This window comes from Ursus arctos, unplaced genomic scaffold (genome assembly GCF_023065955.2).
Source record: "Ursus arctos isolate Adak ecotype North America unplaced genomic scaffold, UrsArc2.0 scaffold_33, whole genome shotgun sequence".
NCBI classification, from domain to species: Eukaryota; Metazoa; Chordata; class Mammalia; order Carnivora; family Ursidae; genus Ursus; species Ursus arctos.
Genome location: NW_026623019.1, coordinates 28462320 through 28485350, shown reverse-complemented (window position 1 = coordinate 28485350; position 23031 = coordinate 28462320). Strand labels below are relative to the sequence as shown.

The 23031-nt window shown below is 50.4% G+C and overlaps 1 protein-coding gene across 6 annotated transcripts in view; it reads right to left on the bottom strand.

Moving 5' to 3' along the window:
* LOC113249954 (uncharacterized) overlaps positions 1–23031 on the bottom strand; it is an 89280-nt gene that overhangs the window by 35906 nt on the left and 30343 nt on the right. For 3 of the 6 annotated variants that reach the window (XM_057305555.1, XM_057305556.1, XM_057305559.1), the window contains exon 1: positions 6377–6465. Coding sequence is in view for 3 of the 6 variants with exons in the window: in XM_057305554.1 (XP_057161537.1) it covers positions 6377–6533 (157 nt within the window). In the remaining 3 variants the exon portion in view is untranslated. The other 3 variants (XM_057305558.1, XM_057305557.1, XM_057305554.1) reach the window with 3 other exon arrangements.

Here is a 23031-nt window from a genome sequence, read left to right as displayed (position 1 = left end):
CCCTCAGCCTGCGGGTATGTTCGTACTTTCCTCTTATCCGCCCTAAACTCAGGGTGATATACCCCAGTCCCCACTCTGGCCTGGTGAACATACAGACGGGCACCTCAAATGTCCTTACAAAGCCCTAGCCTCAACGGACAATAGAAGAGAGCCCTTTCCTGTGCCTAAATGGCAAAAGCAAGCAGCTGAGTACCCGTTCTTGCATTTCTAGAGAATAACAGGAGATAGTTTTGAGGGAGAAGAGTGTTTTGACGGAAAAGACTAGTTACATAATTACACTTCGAGCGAGATCAGAAACATTAGCGTGTGGGAAGCCAGTCTTGCAAAGAGATGTTTCCATTTATATCCTATGAACACTGATCTGAACCTTTGGAAGCTGTTTTCTCAACCCTCCTACAGCATCTGCAATTTGGGGTGCTAGCTGTAATAATATTCAGGTCACAGGTTACCCTGACAACATTTGCTACCATTACAACTTGACCATTACAACAAGATGTTCAAATGTGGTGTTTTTCTGCATTACACGTAGACATAGCACTATTGTACTTTCTGTCTGTCTTGCCGTGGTTGGAATGCTTAAAGTATTTATATACTGCCCTCTCCTTACCTGGATTTTTGTGATTTTTAGTGACCCCCCACTGCCCTGGGACTATGGATCAAAATGTAAACTTTTGAACGTCCCTTAGGAGCTCTTATAACCTGGCTCCAACCTGCCTTTCCCAGTTCTTCTCCCTGTCATGTCCGTGTGAAACCTCTGCTGGGGAGCACCAGCTAGATGCTGGCACAGGGTGACGTCTTGGGCGACAAGAAGAAATTCTCTGGTGCGGGAGACACGGTGAAATACTAAACAGCCATGCGTTCCAGTGAACATTTGCTTAGTGCTTACCACGTGCTGGGCGTTGTCCTAAGGTCCTCAGGCACAACTCAGTCAACACTAGGAGGGAGTAGGAGTGTTATTCCCATTTGAGGGATAGGGAAACCGAGGCACAGAAAGGCTCAGTAACGTGCTTAAATTCATCAGGCTGGGCTACTGAGTCTGCAGGGTTGCCCACATTGCCTTTGGCCTGTCTGGAGCATGGTGCTTCAAACCCAGGGGAGAGCAGAGCAGGCAGCCTGGGATTCTTGAGTGCATTGTGCAGATCTTGGCTTGCTGGGGGTGCAGGGGAGAGTGAATCACGCCACCTCGATGTGAGGTTGGGGAAACTTCCTGAGAACAGCTGGCTGACTCAGATCCTGAGATCGGTGTTGTTTGGCCTTTCCTATCGCTGGGTCTCGCCCTCCACAGCCTGAAGAGGCTGAGCCCGTCGACCCTCCCACATGCCCCAGTCCTGCCACTGTGCCCCGAGTGGACTCAGTGCCCAGGGAGTGATGCGGCTACAAGTGCAGGGTGGCAAGAGGGGCCACCACTCACAGTGAGGAGTGGAAGGAGCCACAATGGCCCTGAGAGGGACTGGGGGCCCACTGACCCCAGCCTACGGGGCCTGCGTGCAGGTGACAGCACCTGCTCCATCCACCATGGAAACAGCACACGACGGGAAGGCACACAGGTTTCAAGTCCACATGAAAATCTCTGTGACCAAAATTAAAAGGGGAACTTTTGCAACATCCGTGACATTGAATATTGTTAATGAGTTAATGATCATGTTGGGTGGTGTTTACTGGGCTAAGTTGCCCGGACCCTGTGTCACAGCACTAACAGAGCAGAGTCAGGCCTCCAACCCAGATTCAGAGCCCAACTGCGGACTCAGGTCTCTCAGCCACTTGGTACTCTGATGCTGCCGACGAGTAAGGTACGTGAGAGCCCATAAGGAAGGGGTGACTCCCCAAGAGAAAAATGGCCAAAGGACGTGTTACGGGCTGAATGGCATCCCCCAAATTCACAGGTTACAGTCCTTGCCCTGAGCATCTCCAATGTGACTGTATTTGGGGAGAGGGTCTTTACAGAGGGGATTAAGGTGAAATGAGGTCACTAGGGTGGGCCCTGATCCAGGGGGGACTGGCACCCTTACAAGAGGAGATCAGGACACAGGCACACACAGCGGGATGACCAGGTGAGGGAAGACATGGGAGGGGGGCCAACGAGAGAGGCTGCTGGAGACACCAGCCCAGCCATGCCTGGATCTCACACCTCCAGCCTCTGGACTTGACAGAAAATAGATTCCTGCTGTTTAAGAAACAAACTAGTACAGAATATAAACTGGAAATTCCCCCCCCCCAAAAAATAATAACTTATGGCCAGTAAACTTTGAAAATGTTCTCTTCATATGTTCTATTTAATGTATCAAACTGGCCCAGATAAAAACAAACAAAAAACAAACAAACAAAAAGCCCATTAATGTCGATGTTGGTGAAGGTGGAGTGAGATGGGCACTACTGTCAGGAGAGCTGACTGACCCAAAGTTTCTGGAGGGAAGAAGTTTCGATCCTGAGCCTATCGAGTGTTGGCAACGACGTGCAGAACCATGGGGGTCCTTACACCTGCTGGTGGGAGTACAAATGGGTATTACTGCTCAGGAAAGTGGTCGGGCGTCATTGTGCAGAGTTGAAAAGGCTCCAACTCTGTGGCCTACCAAGGCTGTTCCCGGGTGTGTGCCCCGGGGAACCCTTCCACCTGCGCGCCAGGAGGCAAGCACCAGGATGCTGGAGGCGCTGCGAGCATCCCGTCAGGTGTGTGCAGAGCCAGACAGCCAAGGTGTGTATGTAGGAAAGATTCGGGACGTGGGAAGAGAGGAGCAAAGTCACAGAAAAACACAGGACAGGAGTTTGCATGAAATCTAAAAATATGCAGCACTAGTATTAGCTTTTTAGGCTTAGGTTTACCTCTATGAAAATCATGCAGAAAACTGAAGGAGAGATAAACACAAAATCCCTCAGGGGGCCTGGCGGGCTGTCCATGCTAGACGAGGTGGCAGGGACACGGGCAGGCCACCGCTGCTAAACATGCATGTGCTAGAACGAAGAGAATCCTTTCTAAGTAGGAACTATTTTGTAATTAAAATAGTAGAAAAATGAACAGAAGAAAAAAATCGTAACATTATTTTGGGGTGGTGAAATTGTGGATGATTCTCATTTTCTGCCTGTTACTTGTTTGAATTTTCTGTTTTTTAAAAAGTCTATAGTGAACGTGTTGTTTTTATCTTATGATCATCCTTTTTTATTATAAATCTTTCAAACATACAGGAAATACTGGGAATGATATAGATGAAACACCCAAATATTGATTGTACCAAACTGAACAAATCTTGAGATTTTGCCAAATTGGACTGTTTTTGTTTTCATATAAGAGAAGAGACAGAAAAAGTTGAGGTTGTCTGGTGGCCCCACCAGCTCCTCTTCCTCAGAGGCCACACCCCGTCTCAACTCCGGGTGTAGTCCTGTCCATAAGCTCACACGTTGACTGTATGTAAATGACTATAGTAACGCTCCTAGAGGTTTAAATGTACAGGAACATTCTCACGCTCTGTGGATTCTCCTGCAACTTGTTTTCCCCCTGAACACATGCTTGTGAGACTTCCTCACATTGGCTCATGTAGATCTTGGTCATTCCTGTAACTGCTATCATGTTTTCTGTTGCGTGAAGAGCCCAGGATACACATTTCTGTTGCCTGATTGATGGACACTTGGGTATCTGGCTCTGTTTTTCCCTGTTATTGAACACGACACTGCAAGAGTGTCCCGTGTGTGTCTCCTTGGGTACAGGTGTGAGAACTCCAGGGTTTAAGACCCGACAGGAAGGGCCTCTGGGATGGAGAGGACAGATGGGGTCACCTCGCCCAGACATGACCATATCATTCTCCGGGAGCATATGAGCATGTATTTGCCCACTTCCCCGTCTCACCTGGGTCGTATCAAGACTTTCTAGGACTCCCAATCTGAATAATGTAAATGCTACCCCATCATGGTCTGAATTCTCCTTTCACAGTGCTTTCTCAAACAGATGCACAAACGTTACAGATGCCCTTCAAAGTACGTGATGAGATTTTATCTTTGGACAGTGAGACTCGTGTGATGACAGTGGGCACAACCAGGCAGGGACGGCCGTGGAGTCACATCGAATGTAGATTTTAGAGGCACAGAAGGGGCAAAGGACCAGCAAGCACAGTGGGCTGGCCCTGGCTCAGGCCACAACCTCCCCATGTTTGCGAGGAGGACCCAGGATGAGTAGTTCAAAGCCATGGCTACGAAATCAGAATGCATGTCTGTCTACAGTAAGAGAGACATACATGTGAAATGCTCACTGGCCTCCCATCCCTCTCCCGGGAGGTCCTCCTGTCCGAATGACTCCTATCGGCCCAGGATGGCTACAGGGAGTGCAGAGGTGGGCACAGAATTAGCACCAGCCGCAGTACTGGAGCAGAGGGCAGAGGGCAGAGGCTGTGGCGGGAGCAGCAGGAGCGGTGGGAGCCGGAGCTGCCAGGCCCAGGGCGGGGTGGGAATGGGGCCTCCCTCCTCAGCAGGATGGGGAGATTCTGCTTCTTGGAGACTCCAGGTACTGTGACAGGACAGAATTCACATTCTGTGCTCAAGAAAGGTTTCCTGTCTCACAGCAAGCTGGGGACGCCCACTGGTCATCAGATGTTTAGCCCTGCTCTGTCCAGAAGAGGCAGCAGCCAGGGCGTGGTGCTGAGGGGCTCCAGGAGACTTCTGGCCCATCCATGCACTCTGCAGACCATCTCCCGCCCCAGGTCTCGAGCACAAGGTGTGGGGCCTAACAGGTGTCTGGGATCCTGTCTTATCCGACAGGATCTGAAATACACATTTCACCAGCAGCTTCCTCGGCGGCTCCTTGTGATTTTAAAATAGCAAGAACCTGCGGTTCCGAAGGTCACCCATTTCAGAAATACTGTACTCGGCAAAATACCCCACCCAGCAACTCCAGAAATCGCACGAGGAAGGGTCAGACTGAGGAGGGCCCAGCCTGGCAGCAGACGACGTCGGGATGCCTCAGGCTCTGTCCTCCCCATGATCGTGACTCAAGAACTCAAAACTATTTGCCTCTCTCGTTGTTACCTAGAAGGCAAACCTGATTCCATCACTTTGCTGCTCAAAGCCCTTGGGGGACTCCCTACTGCCCTCAGAACAGATTATTTAAAAATGTTTTCTAATGAAGTAAAACCCTTTTTCAAACCTAATCTTAGAATCCTAATATCAGAAGCAGGTGTAAGTGGTGAATTTCACTACCTGTCTGTAAGCTCAGGTTTATAATCTTCCTGTAAACCACCCAGTACACGAGCTAACATATCTGGGGGTCTGCTGCGAGTCTGGATTAGGGACATAGCCTATCAGAGGCTGGCCTGGGTCTGGAGAGTAGATCGAGCCTGGGGCCCTGGCTGTTAGATGCCTGATTTCACAGGTCTGGGCCCCTGGGCACTCCCTTCATGGCAGAGCCGGCCATCCCCAAGCAACCCAGGCCTGGCCCTGCCCACATCCGCAGGCAGGGATCTTTCTACACTCTCACAGGAAGAAGGCATTCCCTCTGGCTGAGTGGACGTCCCTCTTCCCTTCCTCCAGGACTCCAGAGGCCACTCATCAACAAGATCCAGCTCTAAAGCCACCTTCCGTCTGCTGAGAGCCCCTTGGCCTGGGGGACCCACTTGTGGAGCATCTCGTGAACCGTTATTAGTCACCTATCACATTGCATCATCCTTGTGCCTCGCCCCAGTGGTGCCGTGAGCCACATGCCTCCTGAGGACAGGTGCATCTTCTTCACTCCTTACTGCCCACCATGCAGGCGACACCACGCATAGGGGAAGCCCTGAATTTGTCGTGGTGAAGGGGTGACTAAATAAGGGAACTGATGATTTCTTTTTTTAAATAAAACTTGCCTCCTTTGGGGAACTAAGAAAAAATAAGGCTTTTCATCAATGCTATCAGAGTTGCCCCCCTGAATGAAACATTAAAAGTAAACCATTTCCTAGGGACCCAAGGCACACAAGTCACGCTGGAAACTTCTTAGAAGGATGAGGTGAAGGCCCTGCAGCCGAGGATGTTTCCTGGAACTTGGGAGCAAAGTCTGGGTCTCTGGCTCCCATGAAAAATGAGGCCGCTGCTTCCCAGACGCCCATGGAAACAGCCAGGTTATTTCAGAGCTGAAGGAAGGGCCAATTACAGATGGTTTTGTTGTGAACCACAAACAAATGGAAGAAATTCTGGGCTAACAAAATGTAAATTTCAATCTGCAAAGAAACCTCAGAACACAGCTCCTAGGACAGTAGAGGGTCCCACATTTCCCAGCGCTAAAAATGCCGGACTGTGGCAGGCAGGATTTTGTTGTTGTTGTTGTTCAACCTCTTTGACATGTAACAAGAACAGAGGAAATCAATGCAATTGCTTTCCCTCTGAGCTACGATCTCTTTAATCACGGCCGCTTCCTTACCCAGAGCGATGCCGTTGGGCTCCTCCGGCGGCTGCCACACCATCCACACGGACTGAGTGTCACTTCTGGCAACAGAAGCCTCACTGGCAGGCCTGGGGCTGGAGGGAGGAGAGGAAACCCATGAGGCAGGTGCCTCTCCGGTGTTACGTGGAGACATGACGAGGTTACACTGTTACACAGGACTCTGTGGTCTGGCCGAGCATTCTCTACCACAGGTGACTCTGTGCATGGACCAGACACTCCAAGGCCACGAATGACTTCTGGAATCTAGCTGGCTCCGTGTGGCCCCCTAATGATGGTAAGAAAACACCTCATTTAGAATCCAGCTCATCTGCTTTTCCAACTTCCAGAAGCTGTGCTCACACACTGTGCTGGGAGCCCATGAGTGCAAGGGGTGCGAGGCTACAAGCACGTCAAGCCGGAGGTCAAGATTCTGCCCATCTGGGCTGAATCCTTTCGGGAACTTGACACCTGCCAGCAAGTGTTAGATAAATCAGATGGCCTAAAGTCCCTCCCCACTGACAAAGTCACGTATTTACAAGGAGTGATTTTTCTCGTGTGCACCGTCTTAGAAAATTAAGAGTTGGCGCATGAATGCAAAAAATAATCCCGTGTGATGTGGCCCCTTTGCCTCCAGCTCACAGCCGTCGTAAATATATTCGCATAAACAGCCCAGTGACTGAGTGTGCGGCCAGCACCAGAACTTGTGGTTGGAGCTTACCTGACTCCCAGATGAGAGGCAATGGGCTCGGAGCAATGCATACAGAGACAGGAGGATGTGTATTACAGTCATTCCGGGGCCACTGAATTCTGCCTCTGGTTACTAAGCTGAGAACGGTATTTAAAAGTTTAAACCTGTGTTTGAATACTTCTGTGACCCTTGCACTTGGTAACCTAAACGTAAGGAGGCTATGGGCTCCCACACCAGGACCAACTGCACAAACATGCAAATTTTGATGGCAGCCTCATGGGTCCCCATACCCCGCGCCATCCCCAAAGCTGATCATTTGGATCGTGCTGAAATGAGGGAGAGGAAAACATGCCTCCAATCACACTGCAGGAGAAGAAGGAAAAGTATTCTGTGACTTACAGCCTCTACTTTAGGAAGAGGAAGTTGTAACTGGCCAAGGTTGGAGGCTCCTTTTTCTTTTCGTTTGTGTAACCGGGACGCCATGGCTTCCCATAGTTTTGCAAACAACCTTGTTCCAACTGCCCCCGTCAGACCCTAGCCCCCCGAGGCTCTGCACCCAGGAAAGAATGGTGTGCAGAGCTCCTTCCTCTCCTTGACTGAAGCCCAGCGCTGGTGCTGTCTCCCAGCAGAACACAGAGATGCCTTCCAGCTCGGCAGCCAAGCACCATGGGGGCTAATTGAATGACTTCAGCGGACATGTACCAGGAAATCTACAGTTGTCCTACTTCTGTGAGAAGCTTCTGATCCTGAACGTGTGTGTGTGGGGATACACTCCTCCCCGACTATTTGCTACAGTCAGTGTAAGAATAAAAATGTAAAAGGAGATAACCTTTAAATGTCTGACAAACTGGAAAAACATATTTGCTGATGATTTAGACGTCCATAAAAGCAGAGCCATCAAGAGGTGCTTGTGATTCTGGCCCAGAAACACAGGTGCAGGGCAGTGTGGGAGCCCGTGGAACCCACCGCACTCTGTGCGGGAGCTTCTAGGGACCTCCGGGCATGTGGACGATGGGAGTGGGTGGCACCACGGAAATCAAGGCACCCAGGCTGGGAGTGGGGCTCTTAACCCGATCTGTGCTGACACTGCCAGCGGGGCGTTTTATGGCCCCCGCCCACCCAGCCTTTACTGCGCTGCCTCTCATAGAGTCATGACAGAAATTTGCAGAAGTTCGTCATTAGGCTGTAGAAATTCACTCCAGGCTGAAATTGGCCATATAAATGCCCAGTGACTGAAAAACAATTCTGTTTTGTTTTCCTCAACTGAAAAAAGGGGTACAAATGTGGTTCGAAAATTAAGTTAAAAATGACAACTGTCCCGGTTGTTTGGGCTGTTCAAGCACACCGCTACCGTACTGTCATCCTCGGTCCGCTCTAGGATGAGGGGAGAGCTGGGGACTCCGTTGCCAATGCGGACGAACGTCAGCACCCGGAGCTCGCATAGCATGAACTTCTGGAGACCGGCCAGCAGCGCCGACTGCGTGTGGTTCCCTCGCACGATGGGACTGCAGGGCTCGGGGGTCGAGGTCATTGGCCCGGAACAGAATCTGGAGCATCCACACACAAGCGTGCATGGTCATGGGGATGCAGGGTGCCAGGAGGGGGCCTCTCAACCACAAGGCAAGGACCAGCAACTGCGGCTTCTCCCCCACAGCAGCGGTGTTTAAGGCTTATGGATCTAGTTTCCATATGCTGGTATTTAGTGGGGAAGATGTGCTCCAGAGCAGAAGAGGAGCTGAGTTAGGACCCAGCCCATGGCAGGGGGAGCTGCCCCTGAGCCGTGATTTCCAAGAGCTGAGGCACACAGCAGCAGGCACACCAACCACATCCGCTAGAACGAGGACTTGGTCATAAACACCGACACTGTGCTTCCTACAGAAGGAGCCAGCGCCCCCTCGGTTTCCCAGATCCTTGGGAAATTGGGCTCCTGCCTCGAGAGAGTTGCTGGCATTCCCTGCACCCTGGGCCACAGTCCCCCTGGGCTCTGTGTTGCTGCCCATGCACAGACACAGCACCCTGGGAAACTCCCCTCCACAGCCCTGCCTGCTCCTGCTGGTTTGCTAAGTCCTCACTCACAGCTCATCCTTCCTGAACTGGTCCCTTAGTCCAGGACCCAGAAGGCCATAAGAGATGGCGGTCCTCAGGGAGGAGCTTGAAAACAGCAGGGCAAGCTCTCTTCTCCAGGACCCAGATATGTGCTGTGGAGTTGTGGTCACTACACCTGCCCAGTGAGATCCCCACGTCCAGCAGGGCCTGAGGGAGCAACTGAATGCCCATGAGAACAGGAGGGGGAAAGCCAGAGGCTGGGGATCAAAACCAAGGAAAGCCTGGAGTTCCGATGCTGGAAGGCTGTACAGGGAGTAACAGACAGGTGTGGCCCTATGGGCCACATCCAGGAAAATCCGTCCCACTGCTCGGGAGAAGTGATGTAAACAAAAGCACAGGTGGATAAGTGCAGGTAAGACTAAACCCAGCAAGGGCCCCCCAAGAGGCAGAAAGGTGCTCGCCCCTCCTGCTGTCGTCATTGCCCTGGATGGCCCAGGATGCTGGCGTGCGCACCAGCATGCAGGTAGCTAAGAACACCCACTCAGCACATGCTAGGAGCACACCGCAGCTCACAAAATCAAACCCCCTTCCCTCTCAGACCAGCATCAGAGCCAGCCACCATGATGACTCCCGTTGTACAAGCCAGGAAGCAGAGGCTCGAGCTTAAGTAGCCGGCTCCTACCCATGTCTTGTTTGGGCCTATGTTAGGAGGTTGTAGTTGTGCCTTGTCCCCAGATGGCAAGGAAGTTTAGAGGAGAAAACAGATGTGAACATCACAACACAGGACGGTGCTGCAGGTCTGGAAGACGCCCTGCGCTCCTTAGTCTAAGGGAGTGACACGCAGGAGCACCTGCACAATCTAAGCACAGGACGGTCACCTCTGACACATACCTTGTAGCCCAGTATGAGCCCGTTCTGGTCCTGTTCAGTCACCAAAGCCCACGTCAGTAAAATCTGGGTGGAGCTGACGGCCTCAGTGGACGTGTTTTCAGGAACGTCTGAAGGAACTGCAAAGGATGAGTAAAACAGATTGGTGCCCAAAGTCCCAAGGCTTCAATAAATAAAGGTCTAATTTTTACCTAATCAAGTTGTCCTTGAAAGAGCAACCAGTTCCAAGCATTTTGGAGTGATCAGATTAAGCCTGCAGAGGTATAACAGAAATGTAAATCGCTAATATTAGCAACAAATCCCACAAATCCTGGGTATGTAGGAGCTCAATTTTATCTGAATCTACCCAGCAAGAAAATGTGCTTGGTCTATTTTTAGACTAACTTGTGGGAGCTGCAGACTTGGATCTCAAATGGGAAATCCTCACTCTCAGCCACCCGGGCATCCATGACGCCCCACCTGCGCCATCCCCACTGCTCTGTAGTTACCCAGAGAGCTGTGGGCAGACTGGTTCTTTATTAACCCATAACACTGTCTAAAACAGGTCTTTAAGAAAATGGCACTATTATGCACAAACAAGCACTAAGCGGGGTTTTTTCCCCTTCCTGTTTTTTGGAATGGAAACAGTTTTATCTGTACCACCAGCATCTTCATTACAGGAAACCTGCTCGAAGCAGCCTTTAGAGAAGACTAGATGGTATCTTGGCTATTAGAACACAGAGAATGGCTGCAGATGGCAGGGGTTTACAGAGGGACCGAGAAGGCAAACGGGAGCGGCAAACGAAAACATAAAACATGTGCATTCTCCCCTTCTTTGTGCACCATAACAATGCGGGTAGACAGGTTTTGCTCTCTCTACAGTCAAAGATTACTAATTAAACAAAGCAGAGCCAGAAATACTTATGAAAGCTGCTTTCTAGAACTTTAACACACATCTGAGCATCGGCTTAGTACAGGGCGTGGCAACGCGTGCTCCTCCAAGGATTAGGGTCTTTCCTTCCGTAATTCACTGAAAATAAGGCCAAGTGATACAAGCTTCCTAGTGTGCTTTCAAAGCAGTCAGAATTTAAAGAAAAGTTTTCTGCAAAGATGATGTGATTAAGAAGTGGATCAAAAAAGAAAATACTGGTGTCCCGCCACGAGGTGTTTGGTAGGAGTCAAATCCTCAATCCTGGAAAGCCGCTCAGCTGTTGCCTGCCCTGACCAACCTTCATGGCTCCTGGAGATGGGGCGCGATGCCACCTCCTTCCTGGGCTTCCACCGCTCCCCAAGCCAGGGCGGTCCCTCCTCCCCATGTTCTGCTGGCACCCCAGGCTCACTCTGAAATCGCCCCCTGCTTTCAGTGTGATGAGTCCTTGGACGGCCGACTCCTCACCGGACATGGTGCTCCAGCCTCTTGCTCGTCTCTGATGTCTGGCCTGCGGCCGGGCAAAGGGCAAAAGGCTGGACAAGGGAACCTGGAGTCTCATGGCATAGGAAGCCTGGGTTCAGTTTGCACCCATCCAAAGAGAATTAGGTGAAGGATGTTCCAGAGATTTCACCTATCCCAGTGACAGTCTCAAGGGCCCTGTTGCTCTGAGTTTAGGCAAGTTGGAGCCTGCCTCGACCACGGAACCCACTGAGATATTCTCGGAGAAGTAGCTGGTGAGCTGAAGAGAGGCTTCAGGGAGGGAACTTGACATAGGCAGACAGTACACATGGAGGCCAGGGACACAGTCCCTGCGGCCTGGAGGGCTGGCAGATACCAGAGGGGATTTCATTTGTAAAGTACCTCATGCCTAGAGAAAGCAGAGGTGCACACATCTTAAATAAGTCAATATGACAAAGTGTTCTAATTCTCTAGCAACCCCTCAGAGCAGGCAGTAACATCCGTGTGTCACAGTCAAAGCACCTGAGCTGGGTGGCTTGCCTGTGGCCATCCTGCTGGGACGTGGCAGAGCTGGGGTTCAAGGTCCCATCTCTCTGACCCCAACGCTTGTGCCATTTGTCCTCATGTCACTGACCATTTCATCTGGGCACCAGGTAGCCTCAGGGAACTTGTCTGTGGCCTTTCCTGGAGGACGAGTCGGACGGTGATCCATGGAAGGTGGTGAATGCCCGGGGCGGGGGGAGGGGGGAGGGGCAGGATGGGGTTTCCTGAAAGATCCCATGGCCAGAGTTCTGGCAGTAAGAGTAAGAAGAGGGACCACAAAGCTGCTCTTCCCCTGGAAGAGTTTCTGAGTTCTGCTGGGTCCCCACTTTCTGAACCTCCTGTTTTCCTGGAAAAATGTGATTTTCCCCTGGTCTCTGTTCAGTCCAGTGGGTCCTCATGACCACAATTTATTCAGCCCCGGATTTCACCACGATTTTAGACTCAAAACCCCAGCAAGATCCTGAATCAACCTCCATGGAAGGGAGCTTATGTGGTTAGAGACCAGGCAGAGCGTCTCCTAAAGCACGATACAGTGATGGAAGGCACTCATGGGTCCCAAGGCAAGGGCGATGGCTGAAAATGCGTTCTTCCTTCTTTCCGGTCATTAAACTCGGGGATTCCAGAACACCAAAAGGTGTCGTAAAGTTTATTCTGACGGAAGCAATAAATATAGTTAGGAACTTGTGCTTGCAGGTAACAAGAATTTAGAGAGCATCTCAGGGACTTTAATATTAAAAAAAAAAAAACCTGTCAGAATCTGCTGCCCATCTGCAGTCCCACAGCCCACCAACTCGTGCGTGGACACCGAGCCCCCAGGATGGGCAGTGCTGACGCGACATCCAGGGAGGGCAGCAGAGGGGCACTGGCCATGGCTGTCGGGTGCCTCCACGCACATGGCATCTCCCCCATTACCTCTGGTCTCCACCCAGGTCCCTGGGCTCCGTGCAGCCCCTCTGGGCTGTGGGTTCCCCCAGACCTCGCTTCTCTTGCCTGCTGCCCTGCTCCCTCTGGACCTCAGACTCTCCCTCCTCACACCCCTTGCCCCATGTCCAGCCTTCCCCCACCTCAGTGCACCAGACCAACCAGTTCTTTTCATTTTGTTAATTCAGAATTTTGGATCTAATGGAACAATTAAAAATCAAACCTTCTGGGCAATGAGTATCAATAGCTTCAAGTATCCCCAGTGTTCCCGACGTTCCTGTGGGGCTGAGTACGTGGCCTACATTAGTTCATTCAGTCCTCACAGCAGAACTTCCAAGTCACTATCCCCATTTGCAACTGAGAACGCTCAAGCGCAGAGAGGTTCGTGAACTTGCTAGAAACTAGCAAGGGTTTCTAGGGTTGGCCCGGGCTCCACACTTCCCCACAGAGCCTCCGTCCACACACAGCCTTCTCTCTGAAGTGCTGATGTGTGTGTGCACACCTGACCGCCCCCCTGACCTCACTGGGTCACACCTGATACATGGCTGAACGGTTTGATCCAAAGAGTCTTCCCTGAACGTACAGGAGGACAGGGCTTCATGTTCCAAGCTTGTCTACCAATTTTATTTTTTAAAATCTGATCTTCACCAAAATTTACAAAAATACAGCATGTTGTTCATCATGGTAACCTGGATCCCAAACCCAGCGCTTCAAGCACCCTCCAGGGCAGCGTTGCTGGGGTCTGTGACGTCACCTTGATATGTGGGTGGGCTAGTGTTATGGACGTGAACAAGACCAAAAGACACAAGCAAAGCCCCCGTGGCAGAAAGCACAGTCCGGATGCATCGCGGGGAATGGCATGGGAGGCTTGCCACACACAGATGGACAAAGCGGGGGGCACGTGGTCGGTAGAGAGGCGCTTGGATTCCTGCACTGCTCCTCAGGGGGCACGCTCCTTGGGGGTGCGTGGCAGCTCAGGAACGTTTTACCTGCTCCAGCCTGCCAGGGGAGGTGGAGGGGCTGCCCCAGCCGGCGCTGGGCACCTTCAGCGGGCAGGTGTCCTACCTGCTCCGACGGCTGCGTAATTGAGACTAATGACCGCAGGAGCTTCAGAAACCATTTTCTGTTGATCTGAAGTAAATCTCCACAAGAGAGCAGTACGTCCAATCACAAGCTGTCCGTCTGCCTCCTGACCCTCATAAATCAGAGTTTATGCAGGGAGAGTGTAAGACGCTGGAATTCACAATAAGCACAATGAGCAATATGCTCGGTGGGCCAGCCGCCCCTGCTCGGGGCTGCCTCTTTCTGATGCCGAACTGACAGAGAGGCCCGGGGCTGCTCACTGTGCATCATGGCTGCTAAGTTACGGCTCCCCCAGGTGTCTGGACCACCTGGTGCCCCATGCGGAGGACCACACTGGACCGCTGTCATCCGCCCCACAGCCATTCCAAGGGCAGCTGCAGTAAGAAGGAGGCTCTGGAAGGACAGTCCGTGGTTTTCGGAGGCTGGGTTTGCCCACAGACCCAGCTTTTCTTGTGCTCCCCGGTGAGATACTCAGCCTGCAGTCTGGGATAGACTCTGTGTTGCTGCCATCATGCCCCACCCAGAGCCCATCCATGGTGGGTGCTGGCCTGTCTGTGGGGGCAGAGAGAAGGCTGCACCGAGGCCAGGGGTCACCGGGGAGGTGGCTGGAAGAATGAGTAGTGAGGCCCAGGAGACAACAGCCACTGAGTTCAGCTCCCGTAGGCCCTCTTCCTCCGCAGCCTTCCCAGAGCTCCTGGGATGCTGGGCACACTTCATAGCATGCATAGCAAAGGCGACAGCATGGGCCAGACAGAGCGAGATGGGGACGGGGACCGTGCCGCTGCTGGGAGGGACTGCAGAACATCGCCCCCAGCTCTGAGGTCACGGTGGTGTTGCCAGCCCAGGACCCCAGCGACAGCCGTGAAAAGGCCAAGCTCGACGGAGACTGGGGCTTTAATGACATGGATTTGTTGAAATAAAATACAAAAAGGAGTTCATTAAGCCCTATTAGCTGGCGAGAACAGAGGCTCATAGATGGAATATTGGCAACCACCGCTCATCTGGGATATGCTGGCCCTGCTCGGTGAGGACGTGTGCCTGTGGCTTCCCCAAAGCTTTACACCAGGAAAGAGGTGTGTGTTGTGTTCACCAAGGACCACACGTGTATCTGAAGGAAGGAAGTCTCCATGTGCATACGTCTACCCAGGCCTAGCCAGGGTTCTGAGGCTTGACCCTCGTGAAGTCCGCGGGCCAAACAGGCAGCCGTGGACACTCTGCCTCCGAAATCAATGGTGAGCGCAGCTCTCATTCCAGCCACGGGCCTGACCGGTCCCCAAGGCATCTGCTGACAGTCTTTGCTTCCAAGGGCAGCCTCCCTCTATGCACTTTTGGTGTTTCAGCTTTTTTGTTTTCCCTAGCACTGCCTGGCTTGCTTTTTCCTCCCTCTGTATGGCTTAAAGTTAAACTGAACGGGCTCCCTTCTCTGCCCACCCCGCACCGTGTTCGGTTCTTCTGCTCTGGGAGACAGGAGGCCTCTCACAGGCGATCCCGTGCCAAGAGACTGGAGAATGAGCTACCTGGTTCCTGCACTGCAGTTTCAGTAGTGCCTTCTCCCCTTTCCTGGAGCTACATTGTTACTGACAGTGAGTATCTCAAAGCATTAGCTCTGAGGGCAGAACCAGACCCATACATGCACTCTGGTTAGAAGTGAGGGGCACAGGAGGCTTCAGAGCAGAGGTGCCCTCTGGGGTCTGTAGGGGTGGTCTGCAGGGGGCTCTGGCCCAGCACAGGCAACTATGTGTGGTTTTGAGACAAGAAGCAGGAGGGGTTGGCACCAGGAAATTCCCTGACTAATGGGAGAGAAGAGTTTAGGGGAGGAACGCAGTCCCCAGGCTATGCCCTCGGGCACCCAGGACAGGGCCTGGAGCCCCAGACACAGCACCGCGACGCAGTGATGCTGGGCACCTCCCGCCTTTGTCCCTGGGGGACAATGGGGAGCTTAAGCTTGAGCTGTTCCGAAGTTCAGGGTGAGGGGGTGCTATACGCCTGTCTGTGGACACAGCCTGTCTGTGGACACAGCCTGTCTTTACAAAGCTGAGTTTCTGGTGGTTTCTGTGATATGGGAGCAGGTACAGCATGAAGACCAATGAGGGAAATTACGGAAATTAAGGTGGTGGCGTTCACTCCGATCCCACATTCAAGAAGGTGGGCAGAGCCCGATCCCACCAGGAACATCAGGAACACACATCCCTGAAGCCGCAGGATGCAGGTTGAGAGGACGGAGGCAGAAGCCCCAGGCATGGCAGAAGGTGCTGCAGGCAGAGTCCCAGAGAGCGCCTGCCACAGACTGTGTCCCAGACTGAGTGGCTGAGCTGTGGAAACATGAGTGGCTGGCTTGACATTTCAAGTAATGCTCAGGAAATGGAAGGGGCCGCTGGAGGCTGTGGCCCTGGTGCCTCCTCCCTGCAGGCCCACGAAGAAATGGAGGGTCTGGGAGATAAGGTAAGGCTCCCACCTTCCTCTAAGGCCGAAGCAACCCAGATTTTTTTTATTTTGAAGCCAAGATTTAAATTAAGCTTCCACCTTTCAGGTTAAAACTCTTCTGTTCTAAAAAAAAATCATCGAAGCCCCACAACAGACACCTGCAGCCTGTGAGCAGTCTGCCTGGCAGCCTGGCTGTCCTCTCTTCGAGTCCCCAGGGGACACTGGGTGGAGCACAAAGGGTGTGGGAGCCAGGACACACGGGCTGCGCTGTGAGGCCCAGGTTTGGGCAGGGGTCAGTGCCGGGTGTGGTGACTGAGCTCTCTGCTCTCTGCCGACAGCCAGGCAGACGTGTCCGCTTCCCTGAGAGGCTCCCGGTGCCCGTCCCCCAGCCAGCTGGGCTGTTTACAGCAATGCCCATCTCCCTTGTTGGGGTGAGATTGTTTTTCCTTTTTCCAAAGACAGGGATACTAACCTGTAATGATGCCATTTTTCTCCAGGGGCTCTTACAAGCTGACCTTGAGCGATGTGTCCAGAATCTCCATGAAACTCAGGTGTCCCACAGCTCCTGGTTCTTGCAATGAAAACTAAAGTCACCAGTTAACACGAGGGCCCCCTTCTCCTTGGGTCAGATGTGCGTGGACAGTTCTAACCAGGGAAGGGAAGTGGGAGCTCAGGCTGGGGCCTGCAGGCCAAACTCGAAGGAAATGCCAGCAAAAACTCAGAAGAGGCAAGGGACTTTGAGGTGCAAAAGGCCTCCTAGGTCTAAGCATGTAAATTGTTTTACTCAGCTGCATCCCGGCCATGCCGAGAACCAAAAACAGGCAGTGGGAAATTTATACACACCTCCTTCTCCCTGACCTACTCTACTGAGAACAAGCAGGGGCAGAATCAGTGACAAAGGAGGAACAGGAGGAGAACAGAGAGGAGCCAAGGGACCCACTCACTCAGCACAGACTGAGGAAGCTCAGGCCACATGCCCGGCAGGGACACCAGGCTCCCCCCTGAGCTGCCCCGGCCTCATGACTCCCCTGGGCAGGCCCTGAATGTGCTACACCAAGATCTTTTTAATCATACCACATGCAGTATTGCAAGCTTAAAGTAGGAGAGCATGAAGACAAGGGTGTTGGTTGTCCTGCCCGAGAGCAGAGCTCAGGGCATCCCCGCAGGGAAGCCTCACCTGTTCTGGAGACTGCCAGCCTCACTTGCAGACGGCGGATTCAGTACCCGCTGCTCAGCGCCACTCAGACCAAGCTCCCTAACGCAACTCCTAATTAAAAAAGGAAGCAGGATGAGAGACTGTGGACTCTGGGAAACAAACTGAGGGCTTCGGGGTGGGGGTGGGGGAATGGGGTAGGCTGGTGATGGGTAGTAAGGAGGGCACATATTGCATGGTGCACTGGGTGTTATATGCAAGTAATGAATCATCGAACTTTACGTCAGAAACCAGGGATGTACTGTATCGTGACTAACATGATATAATAAAAAAACATTAAAAAAAAAAAAAAAAGGGAAGCAGGGCGCCTGGGTGGCTCAGTTGGTTAAGCCACTGCCTTTGGCTCAGGTCATGATACGGGAGTCCCAGGATCCCAGGACGGAATACCACATCAGGCTCCCTGTTCACCGGGGAGTCTGCTTTTCCCTCTGACCCTCCTGCCTCTCATGCTCTCTCACTCTCTCTCAAATAAAAAAAAAATCTTTAAAAAAACAAAAACAAAAACAAAAAAGGAAGCAAAGATGGAAACAGCCTCAGCAAATATACTCATCTGGGTGAAACTTTCAAAAGACATTTTATGGATAAGCTCAAACACTGACAAGGGCCACTCTCTGAGTCAGGGAGATGGTAAAATAGAATGGTTGTTGAATCCAGCTCATATTCCTCTGGGTTTGAGTTTCCAGAAAGACATTCTGATGGATTTTTGAACGGACTTGTTCTTTTCTTGATCGATAGAGCAGCAAAGAAAGTTTTTTGCTCCTTTTATACTCTTAGTGTCTCTGCTTCTTGGATTCCTGTCCATATCTGCTGTCCTCTAGCTCTGCTGGAATCAGCTGGCAATATCTAGTCTTAAAATTTATATTCTGTTTCCTCTTTACTGTGTTGCCCGCCCTCCCTGCCCCACTCCCAAGTTCTTATCACTTGGAGCTTTGGAAAAGGAGGCCTGCAAGATGTGGAGCCACGGGAGGTGCCCTCAGCGAGAGAGCACAGGTGGGGGGGGGGGGGCGGGTGCCTCCAGCACTGGCCGGTCCAAGCCATCTGCCCTCCTTCAACCTTTCCATAACACAGTGCATGCTCTGAACAGCATCGATAGGCTCCCCAGCTACCAAAAAATTGTGACTCTGTTAGAAAATTCTAAAAAGATGACATTGCTTCCAGTTTTCTCAATTTCCAAAAAAGAAATTTCCAATTTCTCTTTTCACCTAATGGGGTGCAAAAATGCACTTAAGGTTCTGTTTCCTGGCCACAGAGCTTAATGGGAGGTGTCCCCACTATGTCTGTTGGCTTGCTTAACTGGCAACGTGTGTGTGTGTGTGTGTGTGTGTGTGTGTGTGTGTGCGCGCGTGCGTGTGTGTTTCGTAAGTGAGGAATTCAAGCAGGAGTCTTAACTCTCTTCTTTGGAAGGAGTTGCCTTCTTTTGCCACTTTGTATTTTTTAATAAACATCCTCCGAGAAATGAAATCTGATATTCATTTGGACATGGCTGTGCCTGGAACAGAGGTGCTGTGCTGGCCTCTTCTTCAAATAAACGAAATAGAGGAAAACATCCACATAATGAAGAGCTATAAGGGGGGATGCTCGTAACATCTGTCCCTCCCCACCTCCCTCCCCACCCCATCTACACATGTAAAGGGGCTCCGTTGTGCTTTCCTACAGATGAATGCAGAAAGACCCTTCAGCCAAGCCAGGCTCCTCTCCCCTCCAAGACCCCACGCGGGCCCCCTGCACCCCCCCCCATGCACCCTCAGTCCCACACAACTGGGCCAGAACCCAGTGGCGTCACCCTTCTCTTAGCCCCCTTGTCCCATACTTTCCCCACCAGATCCCTATGAACCTTTTGATTCAGCTCTGTGTTTTTGTGTGTGTGTGTGTGTGTGTGTGTGTGCTGGGTTTCAATGTCAAATAGATGTCCTATTGTAGACTGTAGTCCAAAATGTCCACAGACTCCTGCAAATCCACCTACCATGTGAACAGAAGTTAAGATGAGATCTTGCTTCTTTTCCATTCTATATCCAACCTGCGCTGAAAATCTGGAAGTAATTTCTGTCCATGTTTGATACATGCAGATTGAAAAAAACACAAATTCCAGCCTTTTCCAGCTATGTGACTTTGGGTAAGTTCGTTACCTCTTAGAGCTCCCATTTATCTCTGTGGAATAGGAGCAGTGAAGCTTCTCTCTCAAGACTGCCGAGGGTATGACCAAGGTGAGGCATAGCATGTGCGTGCATAGCAGAGAATAACAAAACCTCTTACAGGGTGGCTTCCTCCAAACTGCTAGCTTCCTATCCTTTCTTCTCCTTTCCTGAAAATTCTAAAAGACTGAATTGAGCCCATTCCTGATGGAACATCCCACATCATTTTGTGCACTTCTTAATTAATGTTGTAGCTGTTCTGGGAGAATCTGCAACATTATCCTATTCTGTAGGTGCAGCCCGAGGTCTAGGACGTCTTAAGGATTGAGAAACAGATCTTTCGTGCAATGTTATTTATGCCACATTGACAACTTCCTAAGAGGAAATGAGAATGGAGCTTGCCAACCGAGTGTTCGTTTATAATCCTTACTTTAGAAAACCTTTCAAAGCCCAAGTGAACATTTAGGAGCTTTTACTAATGTTTCAGAAATGTGGATAACCCAACGTTTTTCCCATCTCTCTTTAAATATGAAATATTTCTTTTTCATTAGAAGGTAATGTTCTGAAACCAGAATAAATCATTATAGCACAAAAATATGTTACAGGAAAAAAATGATAAAGAAGTAAAACCAGAAAAAATTAAAACCTTATTGTGTTCAAAATGATGATTTATACTATCATTTGTCTTTAGACCCTTTAAAGAAACACCAGCATCTGCATCTTTGTGACCACAGTTAAGAAACAGATGGAAGTTCGCTCATCTACACGAGCATATTTTAGGATCTAGTGGTCATCTCTCACACTCATGCTCCCACAGGATTCCATGCTCAGGCTCCCCTGAGAACCTCGCAGTCACACTGTGTCTGCACGGGTCTCTCATGGGAAGTTGAACCGTTTTTAACAAAACATGAACTCGGAGGCCAAACACTGCCTCAGCATTAGATTTGGACCCCTTGTTGCTTCAAATGACTATAGTACTCTCCTTCTCCTAAATGACAGGAAAGTTGCTGACGTCAACATTGGCAGTAAGAAAAATGGGCATTTAAGTTATGCAGAAGTTACACATTATGGCTTTTTTCCACTCGCAACTGAAAGCATATTGATTGCCAGAGCGTTTTGAAAGAAATTCCTGAGTCAATTTAAGTTATTTTCCATTTCATTTTGGGAAATCATGATGGAAATCTGACGAGCTGATTCCACATGAGCCGGATTTTGGGCCGCAACTCCTGTGGCAGGAGGGACCTTTCCTCTCACCCCCTTGGAACGTTCACATGGCTGGGACTTACAGTTTTGCTGCTCGATTTGTAAGTTAATATGTCACATTTTAAAAGGCCTAGAGCAGAAAGGGTCTTGGAGGCACGGCTAAGAAAATCTAGTCAATGGCACTACAGATAAAGGACTGGTATCCAAGATCTACAAAGAACTTCTCAAACTCAATACACGAGAAACAAATAAACAAATCAAAAAATGGGCAGAAGATATGAACAGACACTTTTCCAATGAAGACATACAAATGGCTAACAGACACATGAAAAAATGTTCAAAATCATTAGCCATCAAGGAAATTCAAATCAAAACCACACTGAGATACCACCTTACGCCAGTTAGAATGGCAAAAATAGACAAGGCAAGAAACAACAATTGTTGGAGAGGATGTGGAGAAAGGGGATCCCTCCTACATTGTTGGTGGGAATGCAAGTTGGTACAGCCACTCTGGAAAACCGTGTGGAGGTCCCTTAAAAAGTTAAAAATTGAGCTACCCTATGATCCAGCCATTGCACTACTGGGTATTTACCCCAAAGATACAGACGTAGTGAAGAGAAGGGCCATATGCGCCCCAATGTTCATAGCAGCAATGTCCACAATAGCTAAATCGTGGAAGGAGCCGAGATGCCCTTCAACAGATGACTGGATTAAGAAGTTGTGGTCCATATATACGATGGAATATTACTCAGCTATCAGAAAGAACGAGTTCTCAACATTTGCTACAACATGGACGGCACTGGAGGAGATAATGCTAAGTGAAATAAGTCAAGCAGAGAAAGACAACTATCATATGATTTCTCTCATCTATGGAACATAAGAACTAGGATGATCAGTAGGGGAAGAAAGGGATAAAGAAAGGGGGGGTAATCAGAAGGGGGAATGAAACATGAGAGACTATGGACTATGAGAAACAAACTGAGGACTTCAGAGGGGAGGGGGGTGGGGGAATGGGATAGACCGGTGATGGGTAGTAAAGAGGGCACGTATTGCATGGTGCACTGGGTGTTATACAGAACTAATGAATCATTGAGCCTTACATCGGAAACCGGGGATGTACTGTATGGTGACTAACATAATATAATAAAAAATCATTAAAAAAAAAAAAAAGAAAAAGAAAGAAAATCTAGTCAATGGAATTGGCAGACAGGATAATGGCAGAACAGTGGATGGGCAGGCGGAGTATGAAGAGCGGGGGTGTGTGTGTGTGAGAAAGTTTATATTAAATAATCCCCACATGTCCAAGTTACCCCATGCTGACAATGCAAAGAACCCAAGTAGACAAACCAGTCGTTTTAATAGATCTCAATAATAAATGGGGTTGAAAAGAAGAATGGGCCATGTGACAGGTGAAGAGTAGGTTCAAAATTACTTCAGGGATCAATAGCACATTATGTTGAACTCAAGGTACAGATGACTTGCTCATCATCAATTCTGGGAGCTTCTGTGAAGGAAATACACTCGAGAGCCAACCTGTGTGCCCAGCAGCAGGTGGGCGCTCCCTGCCCCTGCGGACAATGCTTGCCCGTCACACATGTCTCCTGTGGGTGTCAGCAAGGGCTGCCCGCACGTGCTTGGCTAGCCCCCAGGCTGAGGCTAGGACGTTCCTGAGTGATCTTTGAGAATGACCAGCCACCATGTCACACACCGCCTCACGGTGGCGGGAGCCACACCAGCTCTCCCTGGCGTTGTGATGCTTTCTCAAGAGGACCTAAATCCAAAGAGCTTATTAAAGTCAGGACAAATTCCATCTCATTTCCCCTAATGGATCAGGCTTGCCGCTTGGCCGAAAGGAGGAGGAAAAATCAGGTGGGCTGGCTGGCAGCTTTATTCTTCCTGAAGCCCAGGTGCTTCTTGCTGTTCCCACGGTGTCCTGACAGACTCCAGAATTATGTGCCTATACATTCCGAAAATTTTCCAAATTAGACTGACAAATAATTTTATGAGTTATTCTCTTCCCCTGTAATACACAGGCATTTAAATTATTCTCTTTCCAGCTGCAAGGACCAGCTCACTCTTACAGGCTTTCTCGATACGCGACACTAGCAGCCATGGAGCACCCCAAGCCCACAGAAAGGGGAC